Raw genomic sequence first — 16,729 nt, 5'->3', positions numbered from 1 at the left:
GAATTGGAGCAGGGGTGAAGGTGGAGGGGTAAGACCAGGGAGAGCGATTCCACGGAGTCACAAAAGGCCACGGAGCCACCTCTTGAGCAGACCGCCCTGGGCTTGCGCTGTCCCCCGGGTGGCCCGGAGGCCCACGAGGCTCAGAACACACCTGCACTCTGCGGCCAGTCTGAATGGCGATGCACCGCACACATAAAACACATGCCCGATTTCAAGCCCCCGGTGTGAAATAAGAAGGCAACACCTCTCTTTCTATGATGGATCTTGGGGGTTAAAGAAAACCCATTATTGAAAGGAATTTCATCAGCCTCCTTTTACATTTTTTTAAGAAAGATTGTAATAGACCTCATTGATAGTTCTATCTTGATTTACCTACTGAGATGATAATATTTTAGATATTGGGGGTTAAATAAAAACTATTAAAATCTACTTCTCTGGTTCCCTGTTGTCTTTCGACGTGGCTACTAGAAAATTTTACATCACAAACATGACTCGTGTCCTATTTCCCTTGGATGGCACTGCTCTGGGGACGGCCACGACGCTCACAGTTTGGGCCTCCTGCACACCCCACGTGACAGCCAACACAAGCTGTGCTGGCACCGTGGCAGGGGACCGGTGCCACATTCCTCCGCTCCTCAGAACAGCCAGCCACCAGCAGAACATGCCACCAGTTCTGTCCTCACCCTCCTCCCCTCACTGTCCCTCCCTCCCCTGCCGCCCCGGGCCTGTCACGGGGACCCTGAGTCCTCCTCAGTATTGTCCCGTCACTGCTGCCCCACCCCTGCTGCCTTCCAGCTCCTCCTGCCTCTTCTACACCACCCCTGCACTCATCCAGGTCTTCTGCATGGGTGTAAATGCCTCCATCCTTTGGGGATTTGCCTCTCCAGGGAGCGCATCAGAAAGAACAAACTAGATGCTCTTGCCTGGAGGCCAAGGATGGTTGAGACGGGGACTCCACTAGGCTCAGTGTTCTGGGCCTTTCTTTCCTTGATGGAAACTAAGGAGGTTGCCTGAAATGGAACCGGATGACTGGACGTGGACAGAAATGGGGGTCAGGAGCAAGGAGGTCAAAGGGTATCTCACAGACATACCAGCAAGTCAGTCACTTTAGGAATTGGGCAGTGGGGTTGCATGCAGAATGCAAAAATCTCAACAACTAAGGAAAGTCTAGACTCTGGGAGGCCAGGAACCCCACAGAAGGTCGGTAGGATCCCGAGCCTGTAGCTGCTTCTTCCATACGTGTCCGTGCGTGGACAACGAAATGAAGAGACGTGGCGCAGGGATGGTGACGTGAAATGAGTGCAGATCCTGACCCTGCCCTGCACTGCTGGCACCTTCTCCCACACCTGGGGTGCTTACTCAGGCCGGACTGAGAGTGGGGCTTGAGGGGAGCCAGGGAAGACAGGCTCAGTGAGGAGTTCTTACCCCCACTCTGTTGAGGGCTGGTGGGGGAAGCTCCCTCCATCTCCTCAAAGGCCTCCTTGTAGCTGTGCAGGTGGGGCTGCAAGAGAAGAACAGGGTGGGGTTGAGGGGATGCCCACTGGCAGCCATACCCTGAAATCAGGGGCCAGGTAACCCGCCCACAAGTCCCCTCACCAGCCCGACCATCCACCCCTCCTCAGGCAAGCACAACGATCAAAGGGAGATAGACCCTGGCCATTCACAGTGCCACCAATTCCCTCGTCACTGAGAGAAAGGAAATTGGCTCTTTGCAAAGCCGTGGTCCAGCATGGGTGGAAACCAGGGACACCTGCCTTGGAAAGACTGCACAATGGGGCCGAAGAGAAGGGGCTGGGATGGGGGGCTCGGGTCCTGCCAGAAGGCAGGCAGGAGAGAAAAGATGTCCAAAAACCATTTGCATCCAGAATAACTCGCTAACCTGGATTTCACTGGACATGGGCCACTCATATCAGAATCTTCCAAGATGTACATTTCCAATGCATATTCCTCAGCCCTGTCCCAGACCTAATATGCTGGACTCTCTGGAGGTGGACTCAGGAATCTACATTTTTAACCAACTCCCCAGTGACTGCGATGCCCAATGAAGTTTAAGATCTACTGCCTCCAACTACTGAAATGTCTCAGAAATACAAACCTGTTGGCATGGAAATTAGATCTCCCAAGAAAACGCTATATCTAGAAAGAATTCAAAACCACTATTGTCAGTCTCTATGATCTGCTTTGGAGTGTAGAGACTGGGGTCATCTGTGTCATGCCCAGTATCCTTACCACCCTACTAAGGGGCGCTCTTTAGGAAGGAACTTCAGGGTCAGTGTTAATCTAAGAAGTAGGAGCACAGAACTATTTAGGGAGGGAAAAGCCAACTTCCACAAGCCAAAAAAGAGATACAGGATGAGGACTGAGTTTACTGGCAGGGCAGTGCACTCAGGTGACTGTCTGGCTCCTGGATAGTTTGGGGGGGCTCCATCACCCTCTCTGGCCACAAGATGCAGCCCAAGGACTCACCTCTTTGGGCCGCCCTCCAGGATTGAGGGCAATGGTGAGAGCCAGCTCGGGGGAGACACACTGGACCGGGGAACGGACCCCAGGGCTACGGGGAGACGCAGGCTCTGGAGACTGGTCCTCATACTGTCCGTCGCTGGCCGCCCGCCTCCGGAGAGGGGCTGGGCGCTCTGCAGGCTGCTTCTCCCGAGCCTGCACCCCTGGGAGGAATGCAGGGCATAGAAGGCAATGAGCATATCGGGCGAGACAGGATCAGCTGGGCCCCAGAGAAGGTGGTGCATCTTAGCCAGGGGCCACACTGGAGCTGGGCCTGTCGGTCCTGAGCACTCCTCACCAGCTCCCTCTGCCTGCACCCCAGACTTTCTCTGCTAAGGCTGGGCTGGCCTTCACCAGGAATCTCTACCCTGCACAGGGCTGGGGCCCAAAGCACAAAGGGCTGATACAAGAAACAGATGTCAACTCCTTGCAAACCCTGGAGGCAGAGGGCCAGAACTTCCAGGGAAATGAGGGAAGGTGGAAGGAGAGACGGTCTCCAAGGTGACCGCATCAGCCAACAAGCAACATCAGGTCCATGGGGAAGACATTTGGAAGGAGCAAATAATGCATCATCGTACAAATAGTGCTCCCGAGGAGAAACAAAGAAACAACTTAAGTCTTCTTGTGAAGTCCCCAGCCCCAGCAGGCCCCTAGAACATTGCCTGTCTTCTCTGGGGTTCCCCAACCTTCCTCCCATGCACCTCTGAAAGCTCTGACCAACTTCCCTTCTGCTGGCCCCTCATCTACCCACCCCTTTTCTCGCCCCAAAGATGGTGAGCTTCACGCCCTGCCCCTCCCAGCAGCACAGGGGTTGAAGTCATGAGCTCCATCTGCTTTCCTGCATCCCCTCCGTTCCTCAGGCCCGGGCATGTTGTTAGCCTCACCCTCCTTCCTCCCACTCCGTCTTCCCACAGCTGCACTGAGGCATGGAACCCATTGCCTCATTGAGCCGGTTCCAGAACCCTAGAAAACTCACTCCCCAGGTCCCGGAGGCCGAGACCTCGCCTGAGGACAGGCTTCTTGTATTCATTATTAGCTTGAGCGAGGGAGCGTTCAGCTCTGCCTTCACCATCACCCAGGAGGGCGGGTTAAGTGAGAGGAGTTGCTGGGGTATACCAAAGGTCACCTAGGACGCGGGGGGCACCAGCATCGTACCAGCACATCTGGGAACGCTGTTCCATGGCACACTACACACACACACGCACGCACGCATGCACGCAGGCATGCATGCACACTGCCGGCTGCTGGGAATGCACCAGTGCAGCAGGCGGAAATCACCCTCACTCGGACTGGGTCATCTATCATCCACGGTGAGGTCGACATGCCCGGCCCCCAGCTCCGGCCTGGCTCAGCCACTAAGGCTGCCATGAAAAGCACATTCCTTCTTGTCATGAATAGCAGGCTGCTGATGTCAAACTAGGGACGGACACGCACTCTCTCTCACACACACATACAGTCACTCATGTATCCCATAACTGGGGGCCCCATCCAGAGAGCAGCAAGACTGGTGTAATTTACAAAGACAGTGGTACCCAGGTGGGGCGGGGACCACTTTGGGCTCTTTATTGCCCAGAGGCAGCCTACCTGTTATCTCCACCAAGACCAAAGAGCCCCTTGATGGGGCCAGTAAACCAGACTCACAGCTTTCCTTAAAGCCAAAAGCCCTCCCATTAAAATGGCCTTATTTTCAGAATAGAAAACTGGGGGCCACACAGTCCTAATTAGGGTCTGCTATGAGCATCACCCTGGATCAAAGGTGCAGGCAGGCCCTTACAGGGCTGAGCAGTACCCGCATCGAGCACCATGTCACAACTGCAGGTGCACCTGCCTCCACCCCTCTTCTCCCACCTCCGCTGAGCCCCTCCCGCCCCAGGCCTGCTGGGCAGCCTCATCTAGAGCTGCTGCTCATTTCATTCCTGGCAAAAACATTAGAAAGAAACAGACACAGCCATTGATTTTCTAATAATAATTGTGACAAAGGAGGCCCATTTGGGAAAGGCTCTAGGGGTTTGGAACCAAGTTCAGCCCCAAGGTTAAAAGAAATGCATTAGGGCTCGTTTCAGTTCCGGCTCACCCAGCCCAGCAACCTCTCTCTGGCAGGCCCCTGTGCCTTTGCAAGGGGTGGCCAGTGTCCCTGTTTGGGGATCTGATGTCCGCCCTTGAAAAGCAGGTCTGTTTTAATCTGAGGCTTTGAATCTCCCAGAGAGACAGAGAAAATTCTCCCCGGAGTGCTCAGAGCACCCTCCATGTTTAGGGGCTGTAGATGGTGGCTGCCTCGCAGAGGAGAGGCCAGACTACTGGAGGGCTTCCCGATGGTGGAGGACATGAGATCCTGGCACAAGGCAGTCAGACATCTGAGAACAAACACACCTCCTCAAGTCCTGAGGCAGGGAGATGGATAGGATGACCTCCAAAGAGCTAGGACTCTGCAGAAGGGGTAAGACCCCATATTCCACTCCCATGGGGACAGCCCCTCCCCCCACAGTGCGCCCCATGGCACCAGTGGCCGGCCAAGGCCCTCACATTCTTTGAATACAGTATCTCACTGTTGTCTCCCTTGGCAGACTCAGCTATGCCCTGGAGTGCTGGAGAGCAATGTCCCCTCTCTCTTGTCCTTCTCTACGGGAGGGGAGACAGGGCATGGCCGGGGGAAGGGAAGAGAATCCTACTGTTCCTCAGCCAAGCTGGGACAGTTGGACATAAGCTCACAGCCAGTGTCAGAGAGAGAGAGAACACCCCTCCCTCATGTCCCACAGATGGACCCATCATAAAAATAGGCTTGCTGCCCACTCCCCTCCTTCCCTCTACCACCCTCAGCCCCAGGACTTTCTCAGTCTCTTGAGCCTGTTCCCAGTCTGTCAGGACCTCTGTCTCCCTACACACACAGAGGCGTGCGCCCACGCGCGCGCACACACACACACACACACACACACGCGTGCGCGCACACTGCAATTCTGGGCCTGAGCCCTCACACACATCAACACACCCACTCTGGCTGAGCACAGCCGCCCAGCACCCGAGTCCCACGGACGAATGCCCTGGCGTCAGGCTTCATCACACATCTCCCCTGCAGCCCCCAGACTGGCCGTTTCCACCCCCACAGACCCAGCTCTTCTTTCCAGCCTTCCGATTTCCAAAAGACTGGGCTCCTCAGCTCCAGGTGACGGGGCTGGGTGTCCGACAGCAGGCCTGGGGCTTCGAAAACCAGGGCATCCGGGGGACCACCTGCTGGGCCAGGGCACCAGAAAGCCACACGGCGATCACACTAGCAGCCCCAGGCTAAGCCATGCCAGCTCCCCTCGGGACAGCCCCCCCCACCCCAGAACCGCCCCCATTCCCCCAAGCCCAACTGACCACTCCCCTCCACTGGGCCGAGTAAGGGTGAATGGAGGGGAAAGGAGGCAGGCAGGGGGCATTCTGCTAGAGCCATCTCCCCATTATCCATGGACTGGGAAGAGGAGGGTCTGTGCGAGCACCAGATACTACCGTTAGGACTCCACAACCCCCACAGCCCCCTAAGCCTTTTCCGAACTGCTCGAGGCCACGGAGTGGGGCAAGCCTGAGCACAGCTTCTCCCTGACCTGGGCCTTCGGGCTTAGACGCACAGGGCAGCAATGACATGAGTCCCTCCACGGAGCTAGAAGACTATGGGCCTTTATGTCCACGAGACCAGGGGCAGCCATTAGTGGGCATCCTCGAGCGGACACAGGCCCTTGATGAAGGGTCTGCACACTGGAGCATGTCAAGCCACCAAGGCAGGATACACATGGCAGGGCCATGATCTCTCCATTTCCCACAGTAGGAAATTGAGCTCTGAGTGATTAAGAGACTTGCCCAGGGTCACAGAGAGGGTCACTACCACACCCAGGGCTTCTGCCTTTTGGCCATGGGTCCTAGGATCCGAGATTCAGGATGAGGTCAGAGGGTGTGCTGTGTCCCCACAGTGTACCGTACTTAAAAGTGGACAGAGCACAGACGCTCTCTCTCTGTCAGGAGCCTGGTGGCCCATGCAAAGCACAGCCTGGTTCTTACTGAGGCCCTGGCCCAGCATCGGGCCAGAGCAGCCCAAGGACTTGGCTGCCCTCACCCTCACCGAGCACCCTCAGGCAATGACCTGCATGTCCACGGGGAACCTGTAAGCTCGTCTAGTCACCCCAGACCCTGTCCCCAGCAGATGAGGCCAAGGCTAAAAGCATCAGGCCTGTGTCCATGCAGAAGTGGGAGCACTCGCTCATGCAGAAAGGAGGAAGAGAGGAATTGGGGAGAGGGAGGAGAGAGAAGTGGGCAAGGGTGGGGTGCAAAGAGAATGGGAAGAGATGGAAAGAACAGAAGAGGGAAGGAAGAAAGGGAAGGGGGAATGGAAAAATGAGGACAGAGGACAAGACTGGGAAAAGGTTTGGAAGAAGTGGCCCATGGAGAAAGAGAGGAAGAGAAGCTGAGAGCCATAGCGAGGGCCACAGGGGAAAGGGCAGAGGTGAACCAACCAGAGGTGGAGGAAGATCGGAGCCGGTGGAGAGGAGGCAGCTGGAAGCTGGTGTGCCCGAGGCCCTGCAGCTTGGCGTTGTATGCTGCCCGCCCCCACCCCGGGGAGCCGGCAGGGACAGGGGCAAGCAGGAGGGGGTGACACCAGGCAAGGAAGGCACCACACCCACAGCACAGGGGGCAGATGGACATGGGACATACGGAGAACGCAAGGGACAAGGCATTAAACAAGACGAAACAAAACAAAAACAAAGAGAAAATCAAGATTAGTTGGTGTTTTGAGTCTGGGATCTGGCCACACGCTGGAGGAAGGTGGGAGGGTGTCAGACAAGAAGAGTCTAGCTTCTCCAATGGGCAGGTGGACCTCCCATGGTCCAGCAGGGACATCACAGCTCTCTCTTTCCCAACCCCAACATGGGGCGAGCAGGTACCGGCCGGGGGCCAGGAGACCTCGATCCTCACCCGCCCTTGCCGTCAGCCCGGCCCCATCACAGGGCCTCTCTCCTCTCATGGTCACCTGCCTCCTCCTGGATCCAGCTGTGACCCTACCAGCCTGGCGCGAGGGCCACACTCCCTAACCTCCTAGCATTCCTCTGCCCTTCACCATTCCCTCACATCTACCTTAAGTAACCTTCCTCCCCAGAGTCCCTTCCATTTCCACGGCCGCCCGAAGCTGTTGGGCACCACCAAAAAGTCCTTAAAACGAGCCCACCTGGAATGCACTAGAAAGACCTGCTATGCCAGCCTCTAATCCACACTCACTGACCTCCTGATACCACAGGGGCCACCCAGGGGACCAGGCTCCTTCACCAACCCTCTGTTTCCCACGCTGCTCCACACCAGTTTCTTGGCCACTTCCTCCTCAAGCCTCCCACCACCAGATGTGGGAGACCCTGGGACTCAGTCTTAGGACCTCTTCTGTACCCATGCTCACCCCAGGTGCCATCAGGCAATGCCACACTCCACATGACAGTGCACGCTGCCAACATCACCTACTAGCATCATAATGCCTGCATTTCTAAGCTCCAACCTCTCCCCTTGGTGGCTTCGAGGGCATCCCAAATCGATCACAGCCAAACTCACACTTGGGACGTTCCTCCCAAGCCTGCTCTTCCCACTTCTTATCCATCTCAGGGAAGAGCAACTCCTCCCTTTAGTTGCTCAGAGCAACTAAACCCCTAGAGCTCAAACCCGTAGAGTGGTCCCTGACTTGTTCACATCCCTCTCTAGCCTTGATGGCTCCACCTCCAAAACTATCTACAGCCTGAGCACTTCTCACCATCTCTACAGCCACCTCCCTGAACAATAGAGGCAGCCTCCTCACTGGTCTCCCTCCTTCCATCCTGGCCACACTGATCCTTTGAGAGCAAGTCAGTTGACATCACTGCTCTGCGCACAGCACACAGAGTACCAAAGTTCTCACAATCATGTACAAGGCCCACGGCAAGCAGGCCCCCACTCCCATCACCTCTCTGACTCCATGCCCCACTACACTCCTCACATCAGGCACACCCCCACCTCAGGGCCTTTGCACTTGCTGTTCCACCTGCACATCCCTTCATGGCCCCGTGAAGACTTCTCTGATCCTATGTAAAGTGGAATTACCCATTCGCCCTCGACCCCTCACTGACACTGCTTTAATTTATGGCACTTATCATCGACCTGACATATTGTACATGTATTGGCTTCTTTGTTTATTGCCCATCTCCCCCATGAAAGCAAGGATTTTTACCTCTTTTGTTGACCTCCATTTTCCCAGAGCCTAGACTAGCACAGACAAGGGATTCATGAAGAATGAATGATTGAATGGGCCTCAATGTCATTTCCCATTTCCATGATGAAATGTAAAAGTTGAGCTCTGAATTTGAGGTCCCAAAGCCTGACACAGATATTTCCCTGTGTCTATATTCATCCTTTATTCCTGGTGAGTCTAAATCATCCACCTGGGCTCGGAGGCCTATATCTCCCCTTACCTCCTTAGAGACCTTATTTTAGCAACTTCTTTTTCTCTCTTACATTCTTTTACGTCTTTCTTTTCCCTCCATATTCCCCTTTGTTTCTCCTCTAAAAACATTCTCATGTCTCTTAAATTTACAAAAATAAAAATAGGCTCTCAATATCTTGCTACCTTCTTTAGCTACTGTCGTCTCCTTCTATCACGCAAGTACTTGAAAGAGCACTTGACGTCTTGTCTGTGCTGCCTCTCCACTCACTCCTCACTCCTGCAGTCTGCTTTCAATCACTCTCTCTATGCCTTTGAAAACCCCTGGGGCCACCTAATTGGCAAGCCCAGTGAACTTCTCCTAGTCCTCCTCCTCATGATCCCCCTACAGTGAACCCCCATCCCTCCTCCTGGAATCCCTTTACTGTCTTGGCTTCCGTGGTGACCCACTGTCCCTGTCTTCTCTCACTGTCCTGAACATTCCTTCTCAGTCCCCTTCCTGTCTATTCTCCTCATGGCCATTTCATCCTACGTTCTTTTCTCTCCATGCCCCCTGACATAGAGATCTTATTCATGCCCAAAGCTTTGACCTACATCTTTGTGAGGATGACTCCAAAATCAATAGTTCTTTCCGCTCTTTCAAGCTCCAATTCCAGATGTACAGCTGCTTCCCATGCATCTCTACTGCCCGCAGGCTCGGCCATCACCTCAAACTCAACCTATGGGACACTGGTGTCTTCTTCTTATCAAAACCCATGTGTACTCCTAACTCTTGGCTTGTTCATGGAACTAGCATTCTGTCCCTATTCGTGGAGTCTCAGAATCATCTTTGATGTCTTCTTCTCCTTCACCCACTACATGCAATCAACTTGTAAATGCATTGATTCTACTCCCACAACATCCTTGGCGCCGATCTCTTCTTTTTCATCTCCATGATCAGCACCTTAATGCAATCCCCCAACCCAGTCTACCAAATAAGCAACTACATCTCATAACTCAAAGTCTCCTATTTTGCACCCTTTCTGCCCAGATCCACCAGCTACATCTTTCTAAATTACAGCTCTGATCATGGCTCTCTCCTAACTAAACACGTGGTTTGGTTTCCTACATTGCCACTAGGTAAGATTCAGGCTCCTTAGTCTGGTACTTTAAGACCAACCAGAGGCAGGTCCCAGGCTACGTTTCTTGACCTCTCACACTACCCAAATGCTCTCAATCTACTATATCTTTCAAACACTTCTGCTTTCCTGTCTTCAAAAAAACCATCTCTCTGCTATGACCTCACCCACTTTCAAACTCCTACTCATTTTTCAAAGCTCTATTTAAAACCCACACTCAACACTCTCCTCAATCTGTCCAACTGATACTGATCTTTCCTTTTTCTTCATTCCCACAGAACTTTCTCCAGGTCTCACTTATTAGGAATGACTTCATTTTAAAGTTCCAGTTCTTTTCCCCCCTTATGAAACATGAGACTAATCAAAGAATAAGATTCACATCTGATTTCCCACTTGCACTGAAATCTCTACGTCTAGCAACATCTGAGATCAGTCTAGTCACATAATCAGGATCATAGGATAACATGAACTCAAGAGCTCTGGCTCCTATTTCTTTTTCTTGTCTTATTGCACTGGCTAGGATATCCAATACAATGTTATATGATAGAAGTGATAACAGGCATGTTTATTTTGTTCCTAGTGTAACAGGAATGCTTCTAATGTTTCACACAAAAGTGTGATGCACGCTACAGGTTTCTAGTACCTACCCTTTATCAAATTAAGAAAAGTACCCCTATATACCCTGAGATCCAAGCTAAAATAAGATATAAGAACTTGTTGGATCAAAGTGGAATGAGCCAAGGATATAGTATTAAGGTACAGAGGAAGTATTGAGCCGAGGAAGAAAAGGAAGACCTGTGGGAGAAAAGCCAGGAGAAACCAGATCAAGTTCATGGTCATGAAGAAGTTCTCCCTCAGATCTAAGCTTCCTGAGTTACTCATGCTGAAGCTTATGTTCCAGCTTCTTGCAGAAGATTGTAGAAGAAGCAGGAAGAGGTGGTTCTGGTCTATTCCTTGACTCCCACCCTGTTGTACACAATGATCCTGCCACTGCATCTTTACCTATACAAGCACTTCAGACACTCTGCAGGGCTACTGAGGAAGCTGTGCAAATAGGACCTGCTGACATAAGAAATACTTTCATAACAGGGCATGGATGAAAGAGGCCCCCCTTCATACCCTGTGGACCAAATATATCTGTCCTCTCTATACATCTCATCCTTTCTCTGACTGAGTCACTCACAGTTGGTAGAGAAGATTCAATTAGAGCTGGAGACAGAGATACTGGTACCAACAACATCTCTCCCTTCCCATGCCTCCTTGGCAGCCAAAGCCTGAGCAGCTAAGCATATGGATGTTAACAGTCAAACCTTCAGACGCTGGTAGAAGAGAAAAGGCTGAGGGGAGATGCACTATAAGATGGACATACTCCTGGAGTCATTAAGGTATGGTTTCATTTAAAGTAGGCTCCAGGAGAGCTAGCTATACAGAAAGGTTTTCAGTTCATTCTGTTTCCTCAGAGAATCTGCCCCCAGATCCTGCCCATCATTAGGCTAGAGTGTTACCCTTCATCAGGTCACCTCAACTCCATAAAATATTAAGAGGGCCTCATTTCTCTCCCTTTAGCAAAATTTGTGACAAAGAAGCCAGGGGTCCTTATCTCAGGGGCCCAGATGTGGGACAAATCAAAAGACAGCAGCTCTGTGTGGACCACCCCATAAAGCATTTCACTTCTAGAGTGACAGAGCTACCCATCCTGTGCTCTCACTCTCCACTACAAGCAACAATGTTCTCGTAGACCAGCTCTCTAGGCGAGGCAAAACTCTGATGACCAATGTCCACGATGTAAATACTTGCATTATGGCCAATCTGAAGTTGCTAAGAGTGGACCTGGGGCCTGTGCTCTGCTCTTAAGTACAGCAGGGCATCTATGGCCCTACACCCAGATCTTGGACACAATCCCATAGCCAGCTGGTGTGCCCTCAGCTACTTCCCCAAACCCACTGTCCATCCCCAGGGAGGGTGTCTCCCTCTCTCGCTGCAGCTGGCATGGTGACTCAGCTTCCCCTAAATTTAGGGAAAAGGGTGGAGGGCACAGTCAGCCGCCCAGGCTCCTCTCCTTCTCCCTGAGCTCCTACCACCCTGTCAGCTCAGGGGCTTGGCACAAGGTCCTGTAGCCCCAGTCTCTAGTCCACCCCTGCCTGGCCTTACCTCCACAATTTAAAAAAAAAAAAAAAACCCAAAGGATTTCCCACCCACTTTGGCTGCCCCCATAGAATGGTCATAGGCTCAGGCCAATAAGAAGGAAGGGAGACCTTCTGGTCCATCCCAACATGGCTCTGCACACTCTGCCATTTCTTGCTCATATCTCCCCAGTAAACTCCCTGGTCATCCCATTCTCTCTCCTCTCTCCAGAAAGATAACCCTCTTCTCTGATAGAAAACAGAGCTTTGTTTCTCAGTGTCTGCTTCTCATACAGAGCAAGTCCAAAAGCAAAGACTAACAGGACAGTTGAACAAGAAAGGGGACCTCGGCCTCCCCACCAAAATGAGTCATATCCTGAAAGGACCGCCAGGGTTCAACACTTGGGTAGAGCCCAAGGCCTTTAGGACACCCTTCCTATCTCTGTTAGGCCTCTGAGTCTACAGAGGCCTCCCTCCAGCCTTCTCCACACCTTCCCCCAGGAACTGAAGTCTGAGGACTTCGTGCAGTTGCAGAGAGCATCTTCTCTCCAGCCCCAAAATCACCACTTGCAGGAAGCTTTCCCTGATTGCCCTAGGTGGTAAGCCTTGCTTTCCCTCCAGCACTGAGGCTTTGGTCCCCACCTCTGTTATAGCACACTTTACACTCCTGTGTCCCTGTCCCTTAACTGGACTGTAAACTCCTTAAAGGCAGGAACTGAAAGACACTGATCTTTGAATCTCAATGCCTGGCTTACAGCCCTAACAGATGATGAATGCAGAAAGGGATGCCAAGTGATGGCTGTGCCTACACCTCCCCCGAGCAAGCCCAACCAAGACCAAAGAGGGAAGGAGGGACCAGGAGAGGATTCCTAGGACCGATGGTCCATGAGGCTCTTACCTGCTACCCGGTGGGCCACCAGCCCCTCCAGGTTCAGCGGCTCCTCCTCTGGAGTGCGGGAGGGGTCTGAAGTCGCCTCCTTTGGTGGGAGCTGAGGCTGAACAGTGAGGCCAGGGAGAGAGGCTGGGGGCTGCTGAGGCCCTGGAGGGCTATGGCTAGTCGGAAGGAAGGCAGACGAGGAGGAGGAGGAGGCTGGGCTCTTTGGACGGAAACTCTGGTTGGGCCCACCCGGACATGGCTGATAATCATAAGGTGAGTAAGCCCTGCCAGGAGGGAAGGACTCCAGGGAGGCCCGTGGGGCCAGCTCAGGGGTTCCCAAGGAATGCCCACTGGGGATGTAGCCAGATCTGGACTGGGTCAGTGGATGGGGCTGGCAGGAGGGAGGCTGGGAGGACAGTGGGGAAGCCCCTGGCCAGGCCCCTGGGACACTCTGGGACTTGTGCAGGGGAGCAGCAGCCGTGGCCGGCTCCAAATCCAGCATCAGCATGTTGAGTGTTTCGATGGACTGCTCTATCTCCTGCTGGGAGGCTGCCCTTGGGAATTCAGGGAGGCCGGGGATGGGGGTCTCCGCCAGTGGCTGGGGGCTGGGTCTGCTGGGCCCGAGACTCTCTAAGTGGGCTCTCTCCTGCTGGCGAGGAGGTGGGCGGGGCTGCTGCTGCTGCTGCTGCTGCTGCTGCCAGGAATTCAGGCCCCTCTGCACAGCCTCCCGGCTGCTGCCCCCGCGGGCCGGAGCCTGGGGCAACTGAGGCTCGGTTTCTGGAAAGGACTGAGAGCGGAACATACCGCTGGGGTCAAGGCCATAGTGGGAGGTGGTCATTGGCTGCGGCCAGGCTGGGTGGGGCCCCTCCCGCTGGTAGCTGGCTAAACCCTCCTGTGCCGAGTAGGAGGGCCGCAAGGGGGCCATGTGGCCAGCATGGGTAGGCAGCGCCCGGCTGGCAGACTCATAGGTGTAGCCCCCACCGTTGACCATAGGCTCCACGGGATAGGGCTTGTCCAGGCCATTGGTCAGTGAGGACAGGGCCTCTGGGTAGCCCCCCTCACTGGTGTTGGTGACCCCATCCAGGGAGGACAGTGTGCCCATGCTGCCCACACTGTGCCCATCCTGGTTGGGCAGCTCATCATCCAGGATGTCTGTCTCCCGCTCAGATGCCAAGGCCCCACCGTTGACGTGAACCTGGGCGGGAACGACATGGCGGCCAGGGGAGGACACAGTAGGGCCCCCTGCTGGGCGGGTCCGGAGATGCTGGGGATGGTACATGGCGCCTTGCTTCTCTCTCTCTACGCCGAAACCACTGAGCAGACGGTCCAGCTCCCGCTTCTCCTCAGGACTCAGGGCAGCAGGGGCACTGGAGGGGCCAGGGGCAGGCTCATCGGTCCTGTCTGTCTTGGTGGAGGCTGTGGAGTTGCCAGAATCACTGCTCACAGAAAGGGTGTGCTCTACGTGGTTGGGGGTGGCCGACAGGACAGGACGCGTGGCATTGACAGCCCCGGTGCTGCCGTGCAAGGAGTCCTTCTTCTTCACCTTGGCGTACAGGCTCCCGTCCAGAGGGCCCTGAGTGTGTCCCACCACCTCTGTAAGAGAGCCACAGGGGAAACAACAATCAGCAGATGTCAGCGGGAAGCAATGACATCTCCTCTTCTCTCCAAGGAAAGGAGTGAAGAGCTTCCATTCCCTGGATCCTAAAATCTCCTCGCACCACCAGAGATAGAGCTGAGGTCAGAGGATATGGGAGAGGAGGACAAAGAGAACCCTATCCCAGGCTTTTGGGCCCCAACACCCAGCTCCAGGGCCAAGAGGCAAAGTCTGAGAATGGGTGGGGTCTTCTGGGAGCACGATGTCCCAGTCCAAAGCCTGGCACTGGTATTTCACCAGCTTCCCAAAGACCTGGAAGTGCTGGGTCACGATGGAGTTCAGCGAAGCCAGCTCTCCCCATGTCAGACGGGACGTGCTTTCCCTCCGGAAGCTGGGCTCACGGGCTTCTGGAAAGGGGGCCCAGGGAAACATCTTAGGGATTCAGAACACAAAAGTAGATGTTCTCATCCGGAAGGGGTGTCCCCTGTGTCATTTTGTCTGCACAGCCCTGGCGACCCCATGAGCAATACTTTCTCTGAAAGGAAAGAATGAGCGCCGGGTGGCTCAGGGCCAAAGGGCTGACTCAGGAATGAAGAACTTCCCCACCCAATGGGACTCAGTGACTTCACACCCTGTACAGTCAGCGGCCCGGCTCCCAGCCCCGACCCACACGCGCACACACACATGTACTCGCACACACCTCCCCTCCCCTCACTGCAAGGCAGGCCCCCAGTTGGTAAGAAAAGAAAGTCGCCTCCCAAACACTGCACAAACTCCAGCCAGACACCAACAGTCACACAGTCTCACACACACACAGACACACACACACACACACACACACACACACCATCCACACACAGGAAAATCAGACACAAAGACATCCAGAGACACACACGCCAGCTCATAATCGCCCAAGTCAAACACCCAGAAACCGCCCAAATCAAACACCCTGGTGCACTCTTGGGATACACAGAGGGGTGACCTTAAGGTGCCAAACACCTCGCTAGGCACTTTACACGTATATTCTTTCTAATCCCGTGAGTGCGCGACTTTGATGCCTACTTTAAGGATGGGAGAAACTGAGGTTCACAGAAGTGAAAGCATTTGTCCACAGATACACAGTATCTGGTAAAGCTAGGATTTAAAATCAGAGCCCTCTAAAAGTTAATTAAAATACAATTAAATTAAAAGCAAAACTAAGGTAAAATCAGAACGTCAAAGACCATACAATTTCTATTATTCCACACTCTCGTGTCTCACACACACACACACACACAGAGTAAATTAAACACATAAAAGGCAGCAATACCCAAAAATAAATACTTAAATTTGAAGCCACAATCATTTCAGAAAATGCAAGCTCCTACCAGGCCCAAGGATCAGCCCTCAGGCCAGAAGTGGCAGCCTCTAAAAATAAACGCTCACACAGAAGCCCACGGCCAAAAACAAGTGATCAGACAACCACAAAATAGGAACATTCTGATCAACACACATATACACACAAACCACAGGCCAAGCAAATGACGTCACCAGGAGCAGGCACAGAGATGCCGGCAAGGCTCACCGTCCACACACATCCCCGGGGGCTTGGATGCTCTGCCCATTCACTTAGCTCTCCAGAACCATCCCTCTGTCCCCTGTTTTCCCTGGGGCTCTGGGACCCTGGCCAGTAGCAGGCCCCAAGTGACGCCAGACCAGAGTGTGGCCACAGCTCTAGGCTCACAGGGATGGGGCTGGTCTGAATCAGAGACAGGTCTGAATCTCCAGCAGTCTTCTCCCTGTACCAGAACCCCAAATAGTTGCTAAGATGCAGGGACAAGCATGGCTGCCTCTTTCAACAGGCCTGTCACTGTCCCTAAAGGTGTTGAAGCTACTGAAGGAGAGAGGTGTCCCCCATGCCATGTTCTTCTAAAGAACTGGACTCCTGGCTACACCAAATAAGAGGCCACAGCTGACTGCTTCCCCAGGGGGAAAGCGTTGAAGACAAGGGCTGTCCTCCGCTCAGATTTCCAGGGGTGGTACCCGTGAGGGTGGGCCCCTCGCACCAGTCAGTGGGAGGCTGAAATGCTGTCCTTCCTTCTCATGGAGCCTGGA

The 16,729-nt window shown here is 53.7% G+C and overlaps 1 protein-coding gene across 12 annotated transcripts in view; it reads right to left on the bottom strand.

Annotated features, from left to right (window-relative positions):
- Positions 1 to 16,729, bottom strand: part of TNS1 (tensin 1) — a 184,503-nt gene that overhangs the window by 31,336 nt on the left and 136,438 nt on the right. For 6 of the 12 annotated variants that reach the window (XM_029933858.1, XM_029933861.1, XM_029933859.1 and 3 more), the window contains 5 exons: positions 13,063 to 14,634; positions 6,984 to 7,067; positions 5,605 to 5,724; positions 2,467 to 2,663; positions 1,426 to 1,501 (listed from right to left, as the gene is read on the bottom strand). In XM_029933858.1, coding sequence (XP_029789718.1) covers positions 1,426 to 1,501; positions 2,467 to 2,663; positions 5,605 to 5,724; positions 6,984 to 7,067; positions 13,063 to 14,634 — 2,049 coding nt within the window. The remainder of the gene's footprint in view (positions 1 to 1,425; positions 1,502 to 2,466; positions 2,664 to 5,604; positions 5,725 to 6,983; positions 7,068 to 13,062; positions 14,635 to 16,729) is intronic. The other 6 variants (XM_029933866.1, XM_029933867.1, XM_029933868.1 and 3 more) reach the window with 3 other exon arrangements.

This window comes from Suricata suricatta, chromosome 3, assembly GCF_006229205.1.
Source record: "Suricata suricatta isolate VVHF042 chromosome 3, meerkat_22Aug2017_6uvM2_HiC, whole genome shotgun sequence".
NCBI lineage: Eukaryota > Metazoa > Chordata > Mammalia > Carnivora > Herpestidae > Suricata > Suricata suricatta.
This window is presented reverse-complemented; position numbering and strand designations above follow the sequence as displayed.